Source organism: Papio anubis, chromosome 15 (assembly GCF_008728515.1).
Source record: "Papio anubis isolate 15944 chromosome 15, Panubis1.0, whole genome shotgun sequence".
Lineage (NCBI taxonomy): Eukaryota > Metazoa > Chordata > Mammalia > Primates > Cercopithecidae > Papio > Papio anubis.
The window spans coordinates 86,898,478-86,926,182 of record NC_044990.1 but is presented as its reverse complement, the minus strand read 5'-3'; the positions used below and the strand labels follow the sequence as shown (position 1 = coordinate 86,926,182).

The window sequence follows — 27,705 nt, the reverse complement described above, 5'->3', positions numbered from 1 at the left end:
AACAGGGCACACTCCACCCTACAGGCAAAGATGTTACTAATATCAGATATTCAAACACAAAAGGCCGAGGATTAAGAAAATGTTCCCTGCAATTTCCAGTAATCAATCCATTGTTACTGAAGTAAAAGAGTGATAACGTCACTGCCGAGCCTCACTCAGCAAATGACTATACATTGGCTAATATTTCCTCCTACAACTTCTGATTTCAAGCAGTAAAAAAATCTTTAAAGAGCTCCTCCTTGTATGTAATAGTAAGAATTCAGCAATCTGATATTCCCTATCACCCTTTTCAAAATCAAAACTACTTAAAATAATATTTTTAGTTCTCTAGTATCAATTTCTTGAAACTATGTATGATGGATATTCTTTATAGTAAAATTTAGTGAATGATTCCAGGACACATGAAGTATCAAATGACTTCCACCCCAAATTTTTCAATAAGAAAAAGGAAAAAGCCTGAGAAGATGAGTCAGTAACACTGGTGACCATTTTCCTAAATACAAGCATCATAAGGTGGTTTACGCAATTTAAAGAAATTAATACCGCTTTAAAGTAATTAATACCAACATAAAAGCATTTTTTTTCTTATGGCTTGAAATGCACCTATTAAAATGTGCATATTTGTCACAGCTTTAGAATTGCTAACTGTACAGAATAGCTTAGCAACTGTGGCCACTTTATAAAATTAAATGTGAAAATTTAGATCCGGCATACTGAAGACAAAATGGAAACCTTTTATCTAAAATCGTATCAGAAAAGAAGTGAGAATTGAGCAATGCTATTCAGAGACCATTCCCTATAAAAACCACATGATCCAAAATAGCAAAGAAAAGTCCATTGTTCCTCTCTCAGCAAGCAAGTGACTGAGCAGATCTGAGATTTTACAAGCATTTAACTCAGGGCATAGCTGCATTGTTTCAACATCTTAGAAATTAATACATATAAATATGCACATGTTGAAATAAACATGAAGTCAAGATTTTTAAGAGAATAAATCACTTTCAGCTTTGTGAATTTAATCTTGAGTAACAAAAAGGCTTCTCAATCTGAGAATAAGTAAAATACCTTGGAATTTTTTTTTTAAGCTAGAAAAACACATTTGAGTTATAGAACATTGGTGCTTGGATGTGGTACAAGTTAGAAAATATTTTAAAAATTAAATTATATAAACTGTAAAATAAAAATTATATATTTGAGATGCTCAAATAATAAAAATGTAAATGAAAAAATTCTTAGTGGACAAATTATATATAATTATAATACATAATCATATAACCAAGTACATATAAAAATTATCATGCATTAAAATATTGTTTTGGGGGAGCCAAAACATTTGTATTTGGGATTTCACACCACTGCCAACCTCTCTGATATTAGATTTTATATAACAATAAGGATTAGGGCTGGGCGTGGTGGCAGACATCTGTAATCCCAGCACTTTGGGAGGCTGAGTTGGCTGGGTCACGTGAGGTCAGGAATTCAAGACCAGCCTGGCCAATATGGTGAAAACCCATCTCTACTAAAAATACAAAAAATTAGCTGGGCGTGGTGGCATGTGCCTGTAGTCCTAGCTCTTCAGGCAGCTGAGACACAAAAATTGCTTGTACCCCGAGGATGGAGGTTGCAGTAAGCCGAGATCATGCCACTGCATTCCAGCTTAGCAACAAAGTAAGATTTTGTCTCAAAAACAAACAGATAAGGAAACAATAAGGATTATAAGTTTATTGCTTATGGCACAGAAGCACTCTTCACACCCAGTGAGACAATATAGCTAGGAATCTGCAAAACCCTATTCAACAATATGATGTAAATTATGAGGCCCTCTTTTGCTCAAATTGTGAAAATGTAGAAACCCATCACTTTTTGGCTCACTCCAATTCCTAAAGTATATTGGGCTTCAATGACTTCTATTTCATAGTTAAAACTCAGAAAAGTGTCAATAGTTTTGTTTAATAATAAGTACAGTTGATTCTCATTCTTCGTGCATTCCATATTTGCAGATATACTTACTCGGTAATATTTATTTGTAACCCCAAAATAATTTCTCATGGCACTCTTGTGATAATTTGTAAACCTGAACAGAATGATGAAAAATTTTAGTCAGCCAAGGTTCACATTCACAGCTGAGATCAAATAATACACCTTTTTTGAAGTTAAAAAACTGCCTGTTGTTTCAGCTCTCATAGAATGAACAAGTATCCTTTTTGTGGTCTTTGTAGTGCCATTTTTTTCCACATTTTTCAGCTTTTAAAGGTGGCCCCCAAGTGTACTGCTGAGGTGCTATCCAGTGTTCCTAACTGAGAAGGCTTTGATCTGCTTTCATGAAGAAACTACACGTGTTAGTCTTCATTTGGAGTGAGTTGCAGCACTCACTTAATTAGTTCAATGTTAAAGAAGCAATATTATATATTAAATAAGGTGCCTGCAAACAGACACAAAAAATTTGGTGATATGCTGTTCTGTTTATGAAAATATTGTGACCAGGGATTTGAAGGAACCTAACCTTGTATTTCCTCTAGGAGCGAAGCTCAGTAGTTGCTAACTCTGTGTTCATAATGACTCTATAACTACCTTAAATAAGGAGAATCTACTCTGTGATTTGTGTTTGTTTGTTTGTTTGTTTGTTTTGTGAGATGGAGTCTTGCTCTGTAGCCCAGGCTGGAGTACAGTGGCGCGATCTTGGCTCACTGCAAGCTCCACCTCCCAGGTTCATATCATTCTCCTGCCTCAGCCTCCCGAGTAGCTGGGACTACAGGTGCCTGCCACCATGCCCAGCTAATTGTTTGTATTTTTAGTAGAGATGGAATTTCACCATGTTGCCAGGATGGTGGATGGTCTCAATCTCCTGACCTCATGATCTGCCCACCTCGGCCTCCCAAAGTGCTGGGATTACAAGCGTGAGTCACCATGCCTGGCCTTCTACTCTGTAATATTTCTTAATATTCTTTCCCAATTTTAAATAATCAAGTTAAAAAGCTGTGTTTTAAAAATAAATGTATAATAATATTACAGTGAAAATCATGATATTATTAGCCCACTTAGGGACTCTTAGCTCTGAATGAATTATAAGCAATATAGCACCAGATCAGAGTGGTCAGGCGTCCAAGTTCTGACACTGGCCTTTATGGGATCAAATCTTGCCTCTATGACTAATACTATCTGGCCTTCAGCATGTAGATTTGCCTCGTTTCTGAATCAGTAGCCTCAGCTACATAAAGCAGAAAACGCTGACACCTTCGTAATAGAATTCTGTGATAATCAAGGAAGTTACTAACTGTAAAGCATGCGAAAAATGCCTGCTGCATAGGGAGGGCTACATAAAAGTTAATTGTCAGTATCTGCTAGAGTTTTCGTTCACAGTAGCTAAGCCTCCTCCAAAACAAAACACATTTGTGGCTCAATTCAAGTAGCACTGTTCTAGTGCTGTTAAGTAGACGATGCCCCCTTTCCACACACACTCACATGTCTCTCCTTAGCAACTCACAATAAATCATCTCACACATCAATAAAATTATTTTTATAGATGACTTCCTGGATAACTTGAACAATGTGGCTTGAATATCTCTTTCATTCATTTTTAAACCCAGTCTTCTGCCATTCCCTCTATTCTAACCTTCTCTATCTCAGCAAACAAAAATTACAATGTCAACTTTCCAGGTTTCAGGCCAAAAAAGTGGAAGTCATCTGTGACTCCCATTCTTTCTCTCCACACTAAATCCAGTCACACAAAATATGGACAACTCTGCCTTCAAAATCCTGTATATCCAGATGTCAACCACTCCTTGCCACCTCCACCACTTGTAGTCTGGTCAATAGATACCTAAATGTTCCCTGTTCTTCTCAGTTGTAGAATTTCAACAGAGCAGCAAATGTGATCCTCTTAAACCTAAGCCATCACATCACTTCTTTCCTCACCTCCTTCTCCCCAAGGCTTCCCTAATCACCTAGGGTAAAAATAGACTCTCAAGTCCTTGCAAAGGCTTGACCTCACCCTACCCTTCTGAGTTCATCTATCCCCCGACCCCCTGTCACTTCACTGCAGCTGTGCTGATCTCCTTGCTGTCCCTCCAACACATAGACCCTGCCACATAGCTTTCTATGTACCATCCCCTGTGGCCGGCACACTTGCACCCATGTATCAACATAGCTCCCGGCTCATACATCACCTTTTTCATGAAGCCATCCTTAATACTCTGTTCCTTTCTTCCTGACCTTTCCAAAACCTCTTACTAGTTGATATACTATAAATTTTAGTCATTTATGTGTTTCATCTGCTTTTCCTTAACAGAAGGTAAGCTCTAAAAGGCAGGGCTTTTTCTGCCTGTGCTCACTGCTGACTCCCTTGAGTACACACAGACGGCCACCACAGATTTAATACATGAATCAGTGCTGCGCAGTCTCTCTGGTCCATCATCTAGCTCTGGAAAATGGAAAGAAGATGGAGCATGCAGCCTTCAACACTGGACAATAGCATTTCATCTGGCAAGTAAAATACATTTCTCTTTTGAGGTTATTGGCAGGAATGTATTTTTACAGTAATTAGAATTTTTGTGACAACATATTTTATCAACATTTATTTAGAGTAAATTGCTTCTGTGGATGGATACTTAGGCTGGCTGTAACATGGTATGAATACAGCTACTCAGATTGGCTTAATCCATTAAGCAAATTTCCCAGGGGTTCATTTGATTAATTGCATTGTTTGTTTTCACCACTACTGTAGAGTATAAAATATCTTCTCATTCACCGTGCAGCATCTAAAACATAACAGTCATTCAATAAATATTTAGTAAATGAAGGAATGAATAAACAAGCTGTAATTTCCCTTAGGGCAGGCCTTATATTCATACATAATTGGTGATCACTCATATTTATTAGTTAAGTGAATGAAGATGATGATCGGTTAGCAGAAGTCATTGAATGAGGGCAGCTAACAGATATATTCCTTTGTATATTACGTTGGATTATTCTACATTGTGAGAAACAGGGCACTGCTGAGCCATGAAAATATTGCTAATAATTTGAAAACTATAGATTAACTCTATGATCATCCATGAAATACAACTAGTTTTTTTCTCCCTCAATTCTGTTTGGTAAGGAAAAGCAAACTCATCAGATATTGAGATAATTTGTGTGCTAAAGCAAGCACTTGTAATACACGTGTAGAACATGTGAGGTAAAGAAGTCTAGAATATGTAAAAGGATGGATGTGGTTACACAACAGCTTTTATTACGTATGAGTTAATATTGTCAATATTTTTCAGGCTGAATTCGAAAAACTGGCCTGCTTTCATTCATTCATTTGTTGATTCATATACTTAGCTTGCGAGATGATATTCAAGCATACACTAAGCATCTATCAAGTGCTAGGCACTGTTTTAACAGATAATAATGCATGCATGCGCTACTTCTGTGACTTGCTAGAAGCTAATTATTTATTAAATGCCTAACCTGAAGCTGGTGTTAGTTAGATAAAGAATTACTGAATATACATCAAATTGTTCCAGGCAGAAGAGATGTTTATTTTAAAGGCAACTGGTCATTACTGCGATTGAGTTGTTGCCATGGGAACAAATAGGAGTTACAGAAACTGTATCTCCTAAGAACAAAGAGAAAAATAAGTCATTACTTAAACAAATACAATATTCATAATGGGATGAAATATCAAGGAACACAGATAATGTAATGGTAATCTTAACAGTAAGTGTGGGCACATATCAAAGAATAGGAAGATAAAATAAAAGTACAGAGAAGGAGTGTCTAGAACTCTCCACATCCTAATGAACTTAGCACTGAGTCAGACAATGACGTGAGGGTATTCCTAGTTAGGACAATAATATAACACTTCTCCAAATTGTTCCCCTTTTTCTAAACATTCATTTAGGAGACCAGGATTGGTGCCATTTTTAAATCAAATTTCCTTTGGAAGATGCTGCTTAGCCTCAACATGAAGAAGGCTAATGTCTATTACCTCAGTTACACAAGGAGTCACAGGAAAGGTCTGAGTAACTTGCCAGTATGTCTAATTTATTCTTATAATTATGTTGTTATCCCAGATACCAGTCCTGGCGACCTGCCCCAGTCCTAGCTCTGGTTATAAACATGCCTCCTTCTTGTGCTCAGGATGGTCTAAGTGTTTTGCTACCTCTAGACTATAAATGCTAGTTCTGACAATTATGCTGTATTGGTCTGTTCTCACGCTGCTATGAAGAAACACCCGAGACTGGGTAATTTATAAAGAAAAGAGGTTTAACTTACAGTTCCACATGGCTGGGGAGGCCTCAGGAAACTTATAATCATGGCGGAAGGCACCTCTTCATAGAGCAGCAGGAGAAATAATGAGAGCCCAGTGAAGGAGAAAGCCCCTTATAAAACCACAGGATCTCATGAGAACTTACTATCACGAGAATAGCATGGGGGAAACCATGTCCATGATTTAGTTACCTCCCACCGGGCCCCTCCCATGACGTGTGGGGATTATGGGAACTACAATTCAAGATGAGATTGGAGTGGAGACACAGCCAAACCTTATCATATGCTATCTGTGATACCAGTCTCCTAGATGCCAAAGGGGAGTCATTTCATGTAGTTATAGATATTGCACCTGAGTCACTACACTGTTATTTTATGAGCTATTTTGCTTGAAATGTAACTCAGATCTAACTCTTTTCTTTTTTTGTCATAATTTGGTTCATCAACTCAGGGCTGTTTCTGCAATATTTAATTGTGAGTATCATGTGAGATACCAAGATCTACACTCAGTAGAGATTACAGAAAGAAGGCAGATCTTCTTGCTCTTTCCCATTAGAAATAAGAAACTGCTACATTCAGAATGGAGGAAGGGAATCCTGGCTGGCAGTGAAACTGAGATCTCACAAACCTGTCTGAACTCAAGAAACTGAAGCCTGTGTCCAGACATTTGCATTGAGGAAATGGAAGAAGGATTTTAACATTTTAAGCACAACCACATGAATATTCATTTGTAAGAATAAGTATGGCCATTTTGCATGCAGAAGAAAGAGGTTTTTTGGCATGGCTTAATGTAATTAATAATAATTAGAGAAAAGAAATAAGGATGGGCTTTGAAAAAAATTACTGATTCTTAAAACTAGTATTTAGAAAAAAACAAATGAGAACATAGAAAAACTGCAAAAGCCATGAATCAAACTTTTCTATCTCATTCTCTTATAATTAAAGCAGCTAGCTAAACTATCAAAAAATGTATCAAACAAGTACTATGAACTTAGTTCCTCCTTAAATAACCCAAGTGAGTACTCTATGAGTTGTCAGCATTCTAAAGGTTTCTAAACTTGATCATGTTACAGTATTACTTGAAAGGTGACTTGGTTCCTTTCTGTGCTATATTTTATAGCTTTTCACAATTCTGGGGAAATCCTGTGGCCTTTATGGTGAACTGACAGTTTAGTGCCTCTTAGGCTCTGTATCTACAAAACCCAAATCTTGTTTTATAAATGAGTCAGGCAGCTTTTCATGCCTTTTTATGTAGAGTACTAGCCCTCTAAAAGTTTATATTTCAAGCTAAATAATCTTTTATTTCCTTTGCCTTTCCTTATTAATATACCCTCCATCTTCCAGAATTTGAAAGACATACATTTTTAGTGACATATGTTTCTACTGAAAAAAAGGAAGTATACATATTCTTGAAGGACAAATCAGAGAAAACGAGACAAAATTAAACCTCATACAAGATTAAGACAGTCCCTATTCACAGCCTTTAATCCCAAAATATTTTCATTCATAATTTTAAAAAGGGGGGAAGAGGAGCAGTATGGTATATTTAAAATGTTTTCCACCAAAAGCTATGCTCCCTAGTACTGTAGATGTGAACTTATTGGGGAATAAGGTCTTTGGAGATGTAATCAAGTTAAATGAGGCCATCTGCCTGAGGGTAGGCCCTAAATCCTATGACTGGTGTCTTCTGAAAGGAAAACATGAGAGATATGGATATAGTGACACAGAAGAAAGTCATGTGCTGATGGAGGCAGAGACAGGAGTGATGCTGCTATAATCTAAGCAACATCAGGGACTGCAGGGGTCACCATAACTAGGAAGCACCAAGAAAAGTTTCATCACTAGGGCCTACAGCAGGAGCATGGCCCTGTCCACACCTTGACTTCAGACTTCTAACCTCTACAACTGTGTTTGTGTACAGCCATCAACTATGTCTTAATGGTATGGCAGGCACAGGAAACTAATATTGGTAGCATGGCTCAGTGACAAAAAATGGACTTCTGACAATGAACTTGAGTTCTTAACTATCACTTGCTTTTGGCTTAGGGCAAGTTGTTTAATATATTTGAGCATCAGTTTGCTTTTGTGTAAAATCTTGAGCTTACATAAAAAAAAGTGAATTCCAGGTGCATAATAGCAAGCCATTAAGAAGTTAATTTTTTAAATAAATAAAAGCAAATCATTCTTACTCATATATTCCAGTGTATTTTCTAAAAATTGTAAATAGTTTCTTGAAATACTTTCTAGAGATTACTATTCCAAAATAAAGCATGTGTGAGGATCAATGTCTGGATATAAGATTAACTGAAAATAACAACCAAAACAACAAACTCCAATGCTTTTCATATTTAAAGTTCTCGTTTTCATGTAAACAAACATTGTAGACACTTCTTTACTAGATGTAACCAAGAAAAAAAAAGATTCAATATAAACCATATCTCCTTATAATGTTATGCCTCTTTGGCTAAAAATTTAAAAATGAGAATGAATTGAAAAACAAAATTATCAAACCATTTTAGTTGAAACTGACTTGTATCAAGGCATATAATCCCCAAGGAAAGGCAAGAGAAGTTGCATTTGGCATAGTATCTGCACAATTTGTTTTATAAACTATATGACCCGCAACCTTAGTCTATAATTATCTTGTGTTCTAGGGGGATACATGATAACATATGCAGATTTTTTTCTCAACCAAAATATTAAATATTGTAAAATATCATTAGTTAAATATATAGCCTTTTACATGCCATCAGATCTTCAAATGGTAAACTGAATTGCTTTACTTACTAATACAAGAAGCAGGACAATATCAGGGTTATCGCATGCACAGGCAATGTGCATGGGCGTCCAGAAATCTTCATCCTGGTGGTTCACGTTGACTCCTCTGTCAATCAGAATTTCTGCAATGAAGGCATTATCATACCGAGCACACTAAAAGAAAGAATACAAGGAAATATCAAATTATTACAAACCGTGATATGGCTTATTCCAAATGCCCACAGATTAAAAAAAAAAAAACTCAATGTCAATTTTGGGAGTTGAGAGGTGAAGCTAACCTGGGAAAAGATGTATTTCCCCGGCTAACCAACAAGGAAAAGAACATATGCAAGACTTCTGGGGAACTGGGTCAAGGAACAGCAGACAGAAAGAAGAAAATCAGGGTAGATAGTAGGAAGGTCAAAAAAAGTACTTACCTACTGGTTTTTATTTCATTTGTAAATAGGATTTTTTTTTTTTTATAAAACTTGAATTATAATAATTATCTTCCTAAAAGTACAGAGTTGATCACAGTACCCTTCTACTCTAAAACATGCATAGTTTGTCACTGCCAAAAGAATAAAGTGTAACTATTTAATTGCATCCAAGATAGACAAGGCCCTTTAGAATCCACGCAACTTAATTCCTCAACATTCCCATCTGTAGCCTTCACCCTAGTCACATTTCATAGCATGTCATACTGTAAAAGTTAACAGTTGAAATTAAAGAGTCTCGTAAAATCAATTTTTATGATTTTATACTGTTGCATTTTATATATGTTCAATAATTTACTAAATCAAACCATCAAGCAACTTAATTTACTATCTATAGTTCAAACTCACGTAAATATCGTATGTGTAAGTCAGGGCTGGCATCACGGGTGTACAATCTATGCAACTGTGCTTAAATGAGTCCTGTACTTTGATGTTCTGCCTTTATGATCTTGAATTTCTAATTTTTGAAAAGTCCCACATATTTATTTGCATTGACCTCTTCAAATCATCTAGTCCTTTTATGAGTATTTTTATTTTTCTTCTTTTTTTTTTTTTTTGAGACAAGAGTCTTGCTTTGTCACCAGGCTGGAGTGCAGTGGCGTGATCTTGGCTCACTGCAACCTCCACCTCCCAGGTTCAAGTAATTCTCCTGCCTCAGCCTCCTGAGTAGCTGGGACTACAGAAGCATGCTACCACGCCCAGCTAATTTTTGTATTTTTAGTAGAGATAGGGTTTTACCATGTTGGCCAGGATGGTCTCAATCTCTTGACCTTGTGATCCCCCTGCCTTGGCCTCCCAAAGTGCTGGGATTACAGGTGAGAGCCACCACACCCGGCCTTATGAGTATTTTTCATATTTACATCTACAAGTTACATTAATGCCAAATGCATATCAGTATAATTAGTTTTTAAGAACTTATTATTAAATAGGTCAGCAAAATTTCTGGGTTATGAGATACACACTTTTTCTGTGATGTATATGCATAGAACAGATTTTCCACCCCAAAGGAATGCCGATCAATATCCCACTGGAAGCACTGTCACACAAATTTACCCACCAATTCACTGGATAGTACCATTAAAAACAAATCATTGTAGAATTTTTGCTTCCCTGTAACAGGGACCAGATGTACCTTCCTGCTTGAATCAACTAAAAAAGAAAAACAAAATATATGACCTCTGAATGATGGGCAGCAAACAAGATAAGCCCTACTACCGTTCCAGCCTCCTACCTTGAGAGAGTTCCCAAGCTACAGCACAGGGAGAAGAACCCAGCCTGACCAAGGCTGGCTCTTGAAATGTCTTGAGAGACCAGGGTGGTTACATTTCGCAGAGCAGAGTAGCAGAGAGGACAAAGCTGCACAGAGAAAAACTTTAAAGTTCTAAAGAATGCCTCCCTCAAGTGCTCAGCTGAATAATGATCAGCACATGCACTCTAGGAAACTGCCCAAGGTCAGGCAAAGAACTGCCTGAAAAGAAAGAGAACTCAGGGCTCATAAATTACAATAAATGGTGCCTGTTCCTGCCAACCATACTGAAAACTGCATAATTGACGGGGCACTGGGTAGACTACTAGATGTGTTTTGCTTCAGTGGAGGGAAATATGAGTCCTAAACTAAATGCTGCTCTGTTCCCAACTAAAAAATTTCAAATTCAGGCCCTGAAGAGATGAAATTGTTTCCTCATAATTTAGTAGCCCCCAAAGAGTTCAAGATTATTTACAAAAATACTGAATACCCAACAAGGCAAAATTTACTGTGTCTAGAATCCAACAAAAAAATTGCCAAGTATACAAAAACAGCAGGAAAATAGGATCCACAGTGAACAGATACACCTGTTGGAATGAGCAAATTGGGTGTTAAAATCGTATTTATAACTATATTCTCTATGTTCAAAAAGTGAGGGGATCTATTGAAGATGTTAAGTACATACACAAAAGATATTAAAAAGACTCAAATTTAACTTTCAGAGATGAGACCTTTAATGGCTGAGATGGGATCAACAGCAGACTAGATATTTCAGAAGAAAAGATTTTTGAAAAGATTTACAAATCATAGTTTGTAATAATTTGATATTTCCTTGTATTCTTTCTTTTAGCAGTAACATAAATTAAACAAAATATGACAAGGAAAGAAAAATGATTTTTTAAAAATGGCAGAGCATCAGTGATCTGTGGGATATCTTTTTAAAAGATTATATCAGAACGAAGAACACTGAGAATTGTGACTGTGTGAGTTATATATATTTTTTCATTTAGTCTATTTAAAATATAATTGTTTAAAAATCATGACAGAATATGAGGTTTATAATATATACAGATTAAAATACATTACAGCAATAAAACAAAGGCTGGAAGGGGAGAAATGAAAACATAATATTGTAAGGAATGTTTTTATGCTACATGTGAATGGATAGGATGCCACTTGAAACGAGAGAGGGTTAAGTCAAAGATGTATCCTAAAAATACTAAAGCAACATGAAAATAACATGCACAGTGCATAATACCACAAAAGAGATAAAACTGATTCACGAAAAATACTCAAACCTAAAGAAGGCAGAAAAAGAGGAGAGAGAAACAAATGGGACATGTACCAAAAAAAAAAAGGAAGGTGGTAGATTTCAACCTAAACATGTAAGTAACCATATAAATAAGTGTACATATTCTAAATGACACAAAAGGCAGGGAGTATTAGACTGGATAACAAAGCAAGAGCTAATAATTGTCTCCAAGAAACCCTCCACACTTCGCACTGAAACCAAGATGACAACAAGCATGTTCACTTTTACCACTTCCCTTCAACATTCCACTGGCAGTTCCAGCCATGGCAAAAAGGAAGGAATAAGCAAATACATTCATCTAGATTGAAAAGAAATAATTAAAACTGTCATTATTCACATATGACATGATCGTCTGTGTAGAAAATATAATGGAATATGCAAAGTTATTAGAACCAATAATTAAGTTAGCAAAGTTGAAAGACGGAAGATCACTATACAACAAAACAAAGATATTCGTATATGTTAGTGGTAAGCCTTTGAAAAATAATTTTTAAATTAAAATAGCCTTAACGATATTGAAATACTTAGGGATAAATCTGACAAAATATCAGTAAGACCTGCACACCAAAATCAACAAAACATTAGTGAGATAAATTTTTTTAAAACCTAAATAAATGGAAATTTATAGTGTGTTCTTAGGTCAGCAGATACAATATGGTTAGGAAACCAGTCCTTCCCAGATTGATCTGGAGATTCAATCCAAATGTGTCATAATTCCAGATGGGTTTTTTGGTAGATATTGAAAAGCTGAATCTAAAATTCATAAGTTAATGCAAAGGACCTAAAATTGCCCCAAAAAACTTTAGTGTGGTGGAACCCAAAGTTCATGAACTAAAACTGCCTAATTTCAAGCCTCATTATGAAGTTATAGCAATCAAAGCAGTGTGGTGTTGGCGTAAAATCAAATTAATCAATGAACACAACAGAGAATTTAGAAATAGATCAATTCATGTATAGACAACTAATTTTTAAGAAAGTGGCAAGGGCAATTCAGTGAAGAAAGAATGTTCTTTCAGTCGACTATACTGAAATAATTGAATACACACATGTATAAAAATCCTTTTGACCTACATTTTGCCCTATATTCAAATATTACTCATAATGTAAAATTGCAAAAAATGTAAAACCAAAAGTTACAAAAGTTCTAAAAAGAACATAACAGAAAATCTTAGTGATGACTAAAAATGCAGCCTATCAGGGAAATATTAGCAAACTGAATTTAATTAAAATAAAAATCCTCTATTCCTCAGAAAATACTTCTCAGTATATAAAAAGACAAGCCATAATCTAAGAAAAAATATCCACAAAACACCCATCTGTTAAAAGACATTTATCATGAATATACAAAGAACTCTCAAAATTCAGTATGTAAAAAGAAACCAAAAAACAGCTTCAAAGATTAGGCAAAATATTTAATCTCTCACTTCACCAAACAAATGGGTGTTCAAATTATGGTTCACAATCATGATACACTAACTGAATACTCATACCGTCCTCTATTATCAGGTTGTGTCAAGAGTGTACAACCACCACAGCAAACAAGCATGGTGTGAGGTCCCTGAAGAGTATGGAGGAATGTATTAGCAGACATCATTATTAGGATTCAAGTAAGCAATGGGTGCAATGACAAATGTGAATTCTTATAGAATAATTTTGGTTTTGAACTAAGGTCTTTCTGTATCTGATGTTCTTGGTGATGTGTACCAATAAAATGGTCACTAGACTCAGTGTCCTGACCGTATGAACTGAGGCCTCATCCCCTGGAGCTTCAGGTTTGGGTGCAAGGACACAGAAGGTGAGTGGCACAGTAGGAAAGTTCAATAAATTGATGTTAGAATGTGAGGCCCCAATCCAGTTCATTTTAGAAAATTCTTATGCAAGTAATTCCTTTTCTACTCTCTTTAGCTTTGTGATAGCTCAGCATATAATCAATAACGATGTGACCTCCTCCTTCTGCGCCTGTCAAGATATCCTTGACCTGCATCTCAGGAATCTACATTTATATTCAGATACCTGCAGCTTGGATTTTCACTGTGTTTCATCAAACAGAGTTAATTAGATCCAGCGTTGAAAGTGGTATCAGCCCCTCTCAAGTGATATAATTTTGGGAATCACATTTCAGAGGATTATGAATAATAATTTGACAGCAATATATACCTTCTAGTCACTCTTGTCTGAAAAGAGTATGTTGGTGGAACATTCCTGTAACAACATTCTTATAATATTGTTATGTAGTAAATCTATTTCCCTAGAAAGAATTTTCTTCAAGTCAGGAAATCTTCCTCCCAACTCAGGTTGCTCTTCCTTACATCAGTCACTTTCCGGTGACACTTTATGGCACCAAGAAAGTGACTGAACCCACATTCTATTATGCCCAGCAGAACTCCGACACCACCAGGTCCTCCACCTGCAGCCTGGAGCCAGGTCCCTAAGCTCCTGCTGTCACCTTCATTTACCACTCGAAATGCCAAGAAGAGCTAGCTAAGGTGGGACCCAGTGCAAAATGAAAATCCGCGGCTTCTAGTTTTAAAATTATTGACAATTTCAAGACAGTGATAACAGAGGGTGAAACCAAGCATACCAAGCATGGTACCCTTCTAAAAAGAAGGCCCTGTGTGACTATATGGGTAACCTACCGGTGATGCCTGCCCTGAATTACCAAGCCCTTTAATCAACTAAGCTCCTAGATTCCTGCATGGCCACAGATTACTCCCCTCCACGGAATGATGGGAACCCAGCTCAATTTCCACTTCTGGAAATGTCCAGAGAACCTAAATGGAAGTCAGTCTCCCTGAAAACAGCATCTCTCCTGCAGCCTTGTCCAGTGTAGGGAAACTTATTCTTCCACAGAGCACTAAAAAGTTTGGATATCTTCTGAGCTTATCATTGATTCTTCTGGAATCACTGGATGCTTACGTTGATGTGCTTCTTTCTAAGATTTACCCCATCCTTATGTACTACCTCTTCTCCCAACCTGGTCACTCTTCTCTGTCATGGAAGACTTGGGGACCATGATGACAGTCTTCTTTCCACTTAGAACACCATCAACAGAGGAAGCATTAACAATACCAGTTATTCCACATAAGAACCCCAAAATGTCATCCCTCCTGGACTCCACCAAACTTTATCCACCCTTCTGTTTGTCATTTAGCAAGACTGGTTTCACTCTGAAATATTACATTCTGGCATCCCAATCTGTGACTAAAATATCTCATTCTGCCTCCTAAGACAAACTGAGAGAGCAAGGTGATGGGAGAGCAAGTCCTTCCTCAAAGGCTGTCCAAGCCTTTGACTGTGTGGTTAGAACATGTCAACAAATCCTTTCAACACTGCATCAGCAGTTCACAACTTCTCTTGTACTACACTCCTTCACTCATTTGTAACTTTCTAAACAAAGGTAATATGTCTTAATATACAAACTCAACACAATTCACATTGCCAATTCATCTGAAAGTACTGAAAATCATAGGAACCAAATGACAAGCAAAGGGAACTTTGAACTTAAAATGTGTGTGTGTGTGTGTGTGTGTGTGTGTGTGTGTGTGTGTTTTCTGTCTTGGTGTAAGGGGTGGTTTCTGGATTCTGGCCCTTCTAATTGGCTAATGAACATATCATGAATGACCCTGAAATCTATCACTCAGTAAATCAGAAAATTATTACAAATATTTACAAATCACACATCAAGTCTGAAGGTTCAAATCAAATTCTGTGGTTCATACATAAGAGTTATCTTTCATCAATTTTTAAAATGAGGGTTGGATCTATTTTAACATGAGTTTTCACAAGTCTACATGTTTCACAATGAGAGCTTCCCCTTCCCTTCTCTGTAGTGGTTATGGAGCAGTCATGGTAGAGGAGACTAGAGAAAGAATTATTAGGAAAGCATCCAGTTTGATCCGGGGTTGTCTTCGTGAATGTCATGTGCTTCTACAAGTAAATTAAATAAAAAAAAAAAGCTCTGAACTTTTAGTAGCTATGGGGGAAGAAGCAGCGATGTGAGGTGCACAATTTGAATGAGATATAGTCCATGTTTTTGTCCTATGTTTATGAGTTCTCAGTAGTTCAAAGAACATTTCTATAAAGTCAGAAACAGTGACAGAGAAGAAAAGTGGGGGACAAAATAGATAAATTTATATCAGTAGCAAAACAAATTTAATTTTTTTTGCAATTTCTCAAAATCTAACATCATTCTGGAACTTCCATACACTCGTTTTTATTCAACAGCAATGCCGCAGACCGGCCCTTTTAGCCTGTGCTTGCATCTGTGCAAACTCACGTCCACTTCTCTGCCACTCCATCACACTGAAGGATCATATTCACTGTAGTGTCATCTTGAACATACTTATTTTTGCTTTTCATGATCTTCCCTCTGGCAAATATTATATGCCAGGTTATCTCGCCATAGATAAACTACGCAGAATGCGGTGAGTTGAATTATATTTATTATTTCTATTTGTACTGCAGAGAGCCACGGCTTCCGGCCAATGGAACTGGACTCTAAACACTGAACCACATCCAGAAATTTGAAAATCCTAAAAACTTGTTTTCCTGTTAAGTGAGTATAAACCCATCTCCTTCATCAGCAGCACTGGTTTGCTGTATTTTAAATTCTCTAGATTTTATTAGGCAACACGATATTCCAGCTGCACTTGGCAAGGTATATATGAAGGTGAATTACACAGTAACTACTCTTAAGAGATAGTGCTGTTTGATAGTGTGAGGTTTGTGATAAAGGGTATGTACAGCATTCTATGCAGTCACAGCAGAAGGTACCTAACAGCCTGATGGGAATTGGATAATTGGATATGGGAACACAGGAGCTAGTCTTGAAGGATCAGGAGGCATTTAACAAGTGGATGCAGCCTGGGGTGAGACATTCATGTATCTGTTAGTTAAACGTATATTTTCACTGAGGAACTACTATGCACCCAGCGCTGTGCTAAGCCAGAGGGCTGATATTATAAACAAGAACTCACCTCTGGAAGAACAACCTACAATTGGGGGATGACGCAGGCAGAAAGCTGAGAGGGGACAGTGGTGAGCTGCTGGCCTGTCTCAGTAGAGCTCGCCAGAGTAAGAAACAGCCTGAGCGATATCGAGGAGGAATGGAAACAGCCATTTGTGGAAGTATTAGCAGTTTGGTACATCTAGAGAGTAATATAAATTATTAAGATTGCTTAAGGAAGGACTTTCTAAGTAGGTGAGTTTCAGGCTGATAAGTAAGGAAACCCTTTCTCGCCACAAACCTCTAGTTTCTCTAGGAAAGATTTTGTTACCAGTGGCTTTGAAGGTGGATTTCTGCAAGTTTCCTTAGGGGAGTTACAATTCTATCAGAAGTCTGTGAAAAATGCCTTGTTATCTGCCTTCACCCTGCCAGGAAAGAGTTCTGATTCTTAATAATTTGGGATCCTTATTACAAAGATATAAAAACAAAACACAAAATCTAGCTACTAACTTCACTGGGGCCTTTCTTTGATCGTTTGATGTGGAGCAAATCAGGCTTGTGTGTATTCCTAAAAAATGGAAAACTCATCCACTGGGTTTCTGGTAGCATTTAAAGCATCATCACAACGTGCTCTTCTGTTGCCCTTTTGCCCTCTAAGTCAAGCATGCAGGGAGTCATGATAAAAATACGCCCGCAGGCAGGTCAAGGTTATTATTCTCATCCAAGATGTAGCTGGAGATTTCACTAATGATCTAAAATTCTGAACTAGGGACTTTCCAATTATGAATGTGATGGTTCTCAAGGACCCAAAAGACATTGAATTTGAAAAAGCCACATCCAGCCAGAATTTTGAATCTTGAATTGCACCCCTGGGGTTATGTGAAAAGTCTCTTGTTCACAGTCCGTGGCCCCTCCATTGCCTGTTTGCCAGGGCCAGGCAGCACCCTGCAGCACTCACCCTCAGACGTCAGAATCACCCAACTCGCCTGGCTGTCCCCGCTCTCTTCCCTGCCCCTCACCTGCCTCCTGCTTTCTGCTGCTGCATCCTCCATGGGGCTCCCATTCCACATCCTCCAAGGAACATGCAGGAACAGCCCCTATGAGGTCCTTGGAGGATGTGGAGTGGGGGCCCCGTGTGGAAAACCCCCCTGTGCAGAGGGGACATTGCCTTCTGCTGTGAACGATGTTCTTGCTAGAGTCTGCCCTTGTAGCTCTTGCCCTTTTTCTTCTAGGAAAGCAGAAAAGGGGCTTGGAGTTCAATGGCCAGTGTCCAGGTGGGTGGGCGGGATCACTGGTGGGCACCTTCCACACACCAACTCTTTTTGTTCTTTAACACTATATATTTTTTAAAAATAAGATACTTCTCTAGGCATTTTCTCTGGAATCCTGATATTCTGCCTCTGTAAAATACATTATTTTCTGCTAGAGTTTGAAAATTAGGCAGTTGAACCACCTCTATGTAGTAAGTTGCTAATTATCTCTGCTTCCTATAGCATCCAAGCCTTTAGAGAAACTGATGGTGAAGCATAAAAAGCAGCTCGGTTTTGAGCAGCACATTTTCTTGTTTGAGTAGCAAAATTATTAAATTATTCAAAATTTAAAATTCGAATAAAAACAGTCTTAACTAGTTTTATGTTAGTTTTATTATATGAAACATGCATGTTTCTTATTTAAAATGTTCAAGTCATTTGTAAAAGGAAACAGAAAAAAATTAAAAGACCTTGTCCCCTTTACCCAACCTGAGTCACTGTTGAAAATTGCTTATCTGGTCTTCAAGATCCTCCATTGGCTATTAAAAGGATTCTCTCTCTCTCTCTCTCTCATACATCCGATTGTGCTATACGCACTATTCTGTAACCTGCTTTGGACATGTATAATATGTTTTGGACATAGTTTCAGATACATTATGGCTCAATATATATATATTTTTTCTTTTGAGATGGAGTCTCGCTCTGTTGCCCAGGCTGGAGTGCAGTGGCGCGATTTCTCAGCTCACTGCAAGCTCCACCTCCCGGGTTCACACCATTCTCCTGCTTCAGCCTCCCGAGTAGCTGGGACTACAGGCGCCCACCACCACACCCAGCTAATTTTTTTGTATTTTTAGTAGAGACGGGGTTTCACCTTGTTAGTCAGGATGGTCTCGATCTCCTGACCTCGTGATCCACCCGCCTCAGCCTCCCAAAGTGTTAGGATTACAGGCGTGAGTCACCGCGCCCGGCCGGCTCAATATTTTTAACAGCTACATGAATTCTACTGTTTAAATTCCTATATCTAGAATTAACTTGATCAAAGAAAGAGTATTTCTTATTTCTAATATATTTCATCCAAACTTGGCTATAGTCTGAGACTGAGGGTTCAGTTACCATCGGGAGCTCCTTCTCAATTGCTCATTGAATAAAGGTAATAACAAAACTCCAGACATTTTAGCAAAGCCTATGTAATACTGTTTTTTACTTCATAAACATAATTTTTTTTTTTTTTTTGCAAAGAGTTAAATGTAAGGTTTCGTCTATACTGTCCTCATGAGACCAAATGCCTGGGATACAGACCTTGTTACTTTTTGCAATTAATCCCCTTCTGTCAGAGTACCTGATACCTGCCATAGGTTTAACACAGACATGATTCAATAGAGGATGAGGTAAAAAGATTAATTCAGATGTATTTGTTGAAATTTTATGAAAAAGAAGAAACTAAAGATGTTATATGGCCAAAAATATTAAAATATGTTTCTCAAATATCCACTTTTAACAACAATTGAGTTAAACAACACAACGCAGTAATTTCTGCAGCTGATTCCTGATGCTCCACAAACGCATTCTGCCTTTCCCTCAAAGTCCCTGATCATCTATAATTAGAGCTCCGTGCTGATGAAGCTTCAGGCTCCATAACGTGGGACGCCCAAAAGGTGAGGCAAACAGCACAGATTCTCACGCTTGACATTTTAGATGGCTAAATTGCCTTTTTCAGTACTTAAGACATTTTGAAACCCTGTAATTTCATCTCTCCAGCAACCTGCAATTTTTCATTTGTTTTTATTTACTTGGTAACCCCAGGAAAAGGAGACTTCAGCACTAAGCGCCCCCTCCTTCAGCTGCCACGAGGTATCCTTATCCGTCCTCCAGATTCATCTTCCACTTTGTCCTAATCTCACAACCTTTGCATAACAATATAAAATGATATTTTTTACTTTAGGTTGGGAGTTAATGAAATTAACTTTCCATCTCCCTCATCAGTTTAATCTTCTCATTTCTTTTCCATTCGATACTGCCATTTCTGAATCTTTATCCCTCTATTTACCCCTTTCTAGCCACTATTAACTAAGTCTTCACCCAAAGAACCCCACTTATATCCCTTCACAGCTCATTCATTCATTCATTGGCTATGTATTGGTATTCCAATATACATCCGCCTTATATCATAAGCTCATTCATTCATTCATTGACTATGTATTGAGTATTCACTATGCATCACGCCTTATATCCTTAGAGCTCATTCATTCATTCATTGACTATGTATTGAGTATTCACTATGCATCACGCCTTATATCCTTTGAGCTCATTAATTCATTCATTGACTATGTATTGAGTATTCACTATGCATCACGCCTTATATCCTTAGAGCTCATTCATTCATTCACTGACTATGTATTGAGTATTCACTATGCATCACATGCTAAGAACAGAAAAGTATACAAGACAGCCACAGTTTTTGAGATTTCAGTCTAGCCGAGAGAAAAAGCCACATATTCCATTAATTAGAATCCATTGTGACAAGATCTATGGAGAAGCAAGGAGGGTACATTATGAGACCTTGGACAAGTATTCACTATGCATCACATGCTAAGAAAAGTATCCAAGACAGTCACGGTTTCTGAGATTTCAGTCTAGCAGAGAGAAAAAGCCACATATTCCATTAATTATACTCCATTGTGGCAATATCTACAGAGAAGCAAGGAGTGTATGTTATGAGAGCTTGGACAAAGGGTTATTAAGCCAGACCAGGAGAGTGAGAAAAGCCTTTGTAACTGATGCCCAGAAGCAGCCGAGTGGCCCCATTGTTTGCCTCCTTCACTGTCATCTGTGTATCCCTCTTCAGTCCGCTGCAATCAGCGGTTTCTTTTTCTGTCTCCCTCAGATGCACACAGTATATGCATTTTGCATCTTTTCACCCCAATATCTATCACAGTGTCAGATATTAATTAAGTAGTAACATTAATTAATTAGCTTATCTCCTTAACAAAGCTACTGAGCATCTCTGAGTATCAGGCACTCTCCTGGGCATTATAATATTCATGAAAATATGACAAGTCCTGTCTCTGATGGCGCTAACATTCTAGGAAATAGAAAAGAGTCATCTGAACCTATGATGGGTTTGGTGACAAGTGTGCTATAAAAGATGGGAAAGAACAAGATAAAGGGATGGAAGTGGAGTTGCTTGTGAGGCATCAGCGGTGAGTTACTAAACCCCATAGGGCAAGCCAGGGAGGGCTGCTCCTTTAGATCACGTTGAGCAGAGACCCACAGCAAGTCAGCAAGCGAGCCGTGTACATCTGGGAGGCTTGTACCATGTGGAAACCCGGCAAGAGCACACGAAGCAGGAGCATGGGCTGGTGCTGAATGAGCAGCAGGACGGCTGGTGTCAGCAGAGCAGAGCACAGAGGGAAAGTGACTGGAGAAGATGCAATGGCTGTGAGCTGGGGCTTGAGACAGATCATGGTGTGGTCATAAGCAGGACTTTGGCTTTTACTTATGAGAGAAGGAAAGTTGTTGGAGCATTTCAGATACAGAAGTGACATGACCTGGCTGTGAATGGGAAACAGGACAGTGTAGGCAAAGATGGAACCTGGGAGAAGAGTGAGAAAGCTGTTTATCCAGAAAAGAGAGATGGCGGTTTAAAACTGGCTGGCAGCTGCCGAGGGGATGAGAGATGGTGGTGGTGTGGCTTCATTTCAAAGGTCAAGAAAGCAACTGCTAATTTGTTGATTGGGAGCATAGAGATGCATGTGTTCATTCAAAGTCAGATACTATATATCTCTATCTCTATCTCTATCTATCTATGTACCTACCTATCTACCTACCTACCTATCTATATCTGTTAGGGACAAACATAAAGTAAAAGACAACAGGTATTTGATTTGGTGGTCTTCACAATTAATTTAAAGATAGGAACTTAATTTTGAAAAATATCAAAATTAACATATCAATCTAATCTCTCTCTATATATATACACACACGTGAAGAAGTGACAGTCTCTCGCTGTCCCCTGTGCCCCTTGTGTTTCCCTTCCCTCTCCTCTTCCTTCTCCTTTCCTTCCTCTTTCTCTCTCACACATAAATACACAGAAATAACACTTTCCTAGTAACAGCAACAATGACTTGCACTGATTTGTTCACGGAAGAGGTCTGTCTTCTACTGGGACGTGCAAACATGCTGATAACTAGACCTTCTGAAAAACAGGCTGATGGGCCGGGCGCGGTGGCTCACGCTTGTAATCCCAGCACTTTGGGAGGCCGAGGCAGGCAGATCATGAGGTCAGGAGATTGAGACCATCCCGGCTAACACGGTGAAACCCCATCTCTACTAAAAATACAAAAAATTAGCCGGGCGTGGTGGCGGGCGCCTGTAGTCCCAGCTACCCAGGAGGCTGAGGCAGGAGAATGGCGTGAACCCGGGAGGTGGAGCTTGCAGTGAGAGGAGATGGCACCGCTGCACTCCAGCCTGGGTGTCAGAGAGAGACTCCATCTCAACAACAACAAAAACAAACAAACAAACAAACAAAAAAACAGGCTTATGATATTTGCCATGAAGAGAATATTGATCTACAGAAGACTCTTAGCAGAATGGGCCTAGTAGGATTGCTTAAAATAAAACCTAGGATCTAGGGACTAATGAGGTACGACTCCTTGAAAATATCATGGAAGTCATATAAGTATCTGAGTGTAAAACAGAGACATTTCATAACCAAAACATTCCAGAGAAGGAAAAAGTTACCTGGAAATCTCTCTTTGTATCTATTTCCAATGCTAGAGAGAAAGCGCCTATGTTCTTTGGCAAACTGTCTTCTATCACAATATTCTCTGTTCTTTTTCTGTTCTGCTGACTATGTAATAACTTGCATTCCAGATCTCTTGAGCCTTTGGTATACACCAGTTTCTCTTTCGTGCAGTTTTTCCCCAACGTTGGCCATAAATTAGAATCACCTGGGAAGTCTTAACAACTCCCAGTGGTCAAGCTACATCCCAGAAAAAAGAAGTAAGAATCTTTGTGAGTTCAACTCGGGTTGGGAGTCAGGTGTCAGTATTTTAATAACACCCATGTGATTCCCAGGTGCAATCAAGGTTGAAAATTTATGTGATGTTAAGAAGCTTCTGGAAGTTAAGGGCGTGACCCCCTCTACTACAGTTTGCTATAGTGGGAAGAAATACAACATTATTTTTTGTGTTGAAAGACAGTCATAAATTAGACTGATATCTTACGTTAATTTATATTTTTCAAAATTAAGTTCCTATCTTTAAATTAGTTGTAAAGACCACCAAATCGAATACTTATTGACTTTTACTTTATTTTGGCCCCTAACAGAACCAGCAAAAATTTCTTGCACATGACCTAATATGATATTTTAAATGTAGTTATTTATAATATAATATTTTTAAATGTAGTTACTTTTTTATTCACTTACCCCCTTCTTTGTTTCTAAAATACTACAGGGCAGGCTGTATTTGCATTTCTATGAGCTGGATCACGAGCAAAATATAGTAAAATTTCATTAGAGGAATAAGGACAACTTGTGGGAAAAAAGAAAGGATGATTGCCTAATACTGTATAACTGATACAATATTATTTAACTTATTTCGAAGGCTATTAGTTTTTAAAAGTGATTTCTTTAGGGCAGAAATTCTAACTTCATTGATGAAAGATTACTTACAAACTTCAATACAGTAATTAACAATAATTGCAGCAGATTATCCAAGCCTGTTAATTAGAAACACATCCTCCTTCTGATCATCGTCCGTGAGATGTGCATTTCGTTCCTGGGTTGGAACCTGTAATGTATTCTCCCCCGGGTGTCCCCATGCACTGGCACTGATTGTGCCGGTTCTTACCAGATGGAGCAGGGACCCTCCCGAGGAGACGAGGGTGTGGGGGTCTGCCCCCTCCTTTAGGAGCCGAAGCACTGAAAACAACAGAGAGGAGAATGGAGTTACAGAGCGTCCTTCTTCCACGTGTGGAACCAAATGTGTAGCCTTTCATTAACATCTAAAACGCAAACAGCTGTGAACACCAACAAAGATAGCTTCTGTGCCATCTGACCCTATTTTACATGATGATTGGTGGTGTTTCTCGTCATCTTCAAACTTATTCCATGGTTGGGCAACATAATTTCCTATTACAACCATGCAAATTAATGAGAAAGTGAAACAGATTTTTTAAAGTTTACTGTTTCAAAGTGTCTGGTGTTTGCATCCATTGTAGAACAAAAAGCAAAATGAAAGAAATCACTTCATTAGGTTCACATGGGCATTAGGTCACTGAATTTTTATTTTTATTTTTAATTCATTAAGGCCCATTGGCTTAAAGCAATAAAAGCTTCCTTTTTAACATTAACCTTCCACTGGTGCTATGAGCCCTTGGCAATGTTTCCACCATTCTCACAAAGCGCTTCAGAACAAAGCCACATATATCCAAATTAGTTAAGTCAAATGGATCAAACTATATACCAATTACTAGAATAAATTCACAGTTGAAAGGTGACCTGTATTTCCATTTGAACAGCAAAGGTGAATTCATTAGTACACAGAATGCCACAGACTATTAAGAGATTGATTGATTGTGTTCCATTCTCTGCTACTTAAAATGAAGCTATAAGACCAGCCCCACAGAAAGGTTCTTCAATCCCTAACGCACTATAATGGTTTCCACTACTAATAGCAATATCATACTTTTAATAAAATACCATGAATGCATTTTCCACACACACAAAATTAAAGCAACAGTTACTCTTTTATTTCATTATTACACAGAACTGTACAAAATGGCTCAGGTTCAAACTCATACCTCACTGAGGCATACTGTCTTCCCAATTAACTTTATCTGTAAAGTGAAATGTTGCCTGAAGGGGCCATCTTTCCTATGGCACTCCAATTCTTTTATGTGTTCCAATGTCTAGTCTCTGACTCTCTTCCCCAAATCTAACTGCGTATCACAGAAGGCAACATGAGTCTTGGCAGACATCATGACTCTGCGAAGCCTCCTCTCCAGGAAGGTTGAGCTCTTTGACGGTGGGTGCAGTGGGTATGATGAGGGAGACAGGCCTCCACCTGTGAGCCAGGTCAGCCTGCCCTGCCCCGTGTGCCCCAGCCACCCTTTCCTTACATCAGCGCACCCTTGGAGCACATCCAGGAAGAAGTTCCTAAATAGACGCATGTTCACATCTATTCATTGCCAAGGGACTTTCCTTTGATGATGTTCTTTCTGCAGTCAAGGATTTAATTATTTTCATAACCTAGAATCTGCTCACATTGAGTAGTGTGTTACAAAAACATTCTCAAAGGTGGCAAACTTGTAGGATCAGCTGTAACCTGACAGCTCATGTTGTATTCATTTGCCAGCTGGGTTATCTTCTTTCTCTGCTGTTACAAGAAAAGTCGAGGAGGCCAAGGCCATTTTCCTCTTGTTCTTCACTGTATTTCCAAGAATGGTCCTGTTACATGGTATGGAGATGCTCTTCCTCCCACCCTTTTTCTGTCTCTCTCTCTCTCTCTCTCTCTCTCTCTCTCTCTCTCTATATATATATATATATATATATATATATATGAAGCCACCTCTTGCAACCTCATGTACTTATTACTCTTAATGTTTAAAATCCCTTTCATGATAATGGAAAGTTCATTTCACACATTTGCCATTGGTTTCCTCAGATGATAGACAGCACTTTTACTCTAGTATTTATCCTTTTAGCAAATGAAATTATCCATCATGAATTAACTAATATTGATTTTTTTATATTCTGCAAAGAGATAGCACAAACGTGATCTCACTACAAAGACAGTGTGAAGTAGATTGTATCATGTTATAATATTAGCAAAATGCAGTCGGATTTTTATGCAGAGTCCATTATGCAGACACACAGTGAATCATACATAATAGAAATCAGTGATCCATATTCTTTGGGTTTGGAGTTACACAGGTTTCAGCCTGAGACCTGGAAAGCTACTGAACTTTATGTCTCAGTTTTTTGTCAGTAAAACAATGGACAGTCGTACTCACTTCATGAGGATATTGTGAGAATTAAATGAGACAACATATGTAGCATGCTCCAGGCACTTCGTAAGGATCAATAAATGACTGGAATGACTATGTGTAATAAAACCCCATAATAATATATCATAGAATCCATACTTTAAGATCTATTCTGAATGTTTTCCAAACTGTCTGGTTACTAAATGTTGAATTTAAATGCAGAATATACGTGAGGCAAATTTAGCATATTATCCTGGAGGTTGAGTGTATAATTTATCAAACAAAAGTGGAACAAAGGGGGAAATATACACAGCAAAGGAGAATGCTGAGCATGGAGAAAGTGAATCTTTATTACCTTTGCTTTAAATACCATCTGCTGCATTGTAAGTTCATGTCAGTTAATTTTTACTATAGGTATTATTTAACTCTTTCACAACCAACTCATAAAATTCCTGGAATTTTAACAGTTGGCTCTCATGAGCTGGCAAGGGAGAGCTCCAGATCACTAAAGTGGTCAATCATGAAACTCATAAAGAACACTGCCCAGGAATGCCCGGGAATGAGAGCAGGGCTACACTCAAGCTCTCTGAAGGTCCTTCTCATCACTGGGAAACATGTGAGGAAGATAAGCTTCTTCCTCCATCCAGCCAGGCATCATCCTAGTGAGAAAAGGGCAATCTGTGTTTTGTTTGTCCTAGATAGGACAGTTTTTTTGAGAGGGCTGTTTGCATGATCAAGATGGAACCACGTTAGAACCACAAACTCAATATTAACTGGCTTGCCCATCATTACCATGAGGAAGGACTCAAGAATAAGACAAAATCAACTACTGGCCAAATAAGAAATAGGTTATTCTTTGCATATACATATAGTAGTGTGAGCTAAATTCTATGACTCTGCTAAGGGTTAAAAACTGGAATTGTAAGGGACCTAAATATGAAGATATAATGAAGAAAACATCATTTGTATAATAATTAGTTTATAACAATTTTGAGAAGAAAATTATGAAACCAACACATGTAGAACATTTTTGGTGTAACCCTGTACTAAGTACCTTACGTGTAAGAATTACTTTAATTCTCTATAATACGGACACTAGAATTGTCACTCTTTCTTTTACTAATAAGGAAGCTGAGGCTCTGTTATATTACGTGGTTCCCTGAAACCATAGGTACATGATGGAACCAGAACTCAAGTGCAGCCACAGGACTCGTGATCGCGCCCTTAACCCCAGAATCAGAGAGCAGAACTTCAGAATCACAGCCAGGATCAAGATCCATTGTAGTGGTCTCAGAATTACTAATTGTGTGGGAAATTACTCAAATTTCTGTTAAAATACTTTATCCAAAAAGATATGGGTTCATAGCAACCTTGTAATAACGTGATTGGAGCGGCCAGTCAAGTGAAACGGCAGCACCACTCTGAGTCTTTCTGTTATGACAAAATCTGCAAGGAAACAG

The 27,705-nt window shown here is 38.0% G+C and overlaps 1 protein-coding gene across 4 annotated transcripts in view; it reads right to left on the bottom strand.

The window, feature by feature from the left end:
• Positions 1-27,705, bottom strand: part of MYO16 (myosin XVI) — a 574,351-nt gene that overhangs the window by 456,450 nt on the left and 90,196 nt on the right. For all 4 annotated transcript variants that reach the window (XM_021929768.2, XM_021929769.2, XM_003914068.5 and 1 more), the window contains exons 3-4: positions 24,109-24,179; positions 9,040-9,183 (exon numbers count right to left, since the gene is read on the bottom strand). In XM_021929768.2, coding sequence (XP_021785460.2) covers positions 9,040-9,183; positions 24,109-24,179 — 215 coding nt within the window. The remainder of the gene's footprint in view (positions 1-9,039; positions 9,184-24,108; positions 24,180-27,705) is intronic.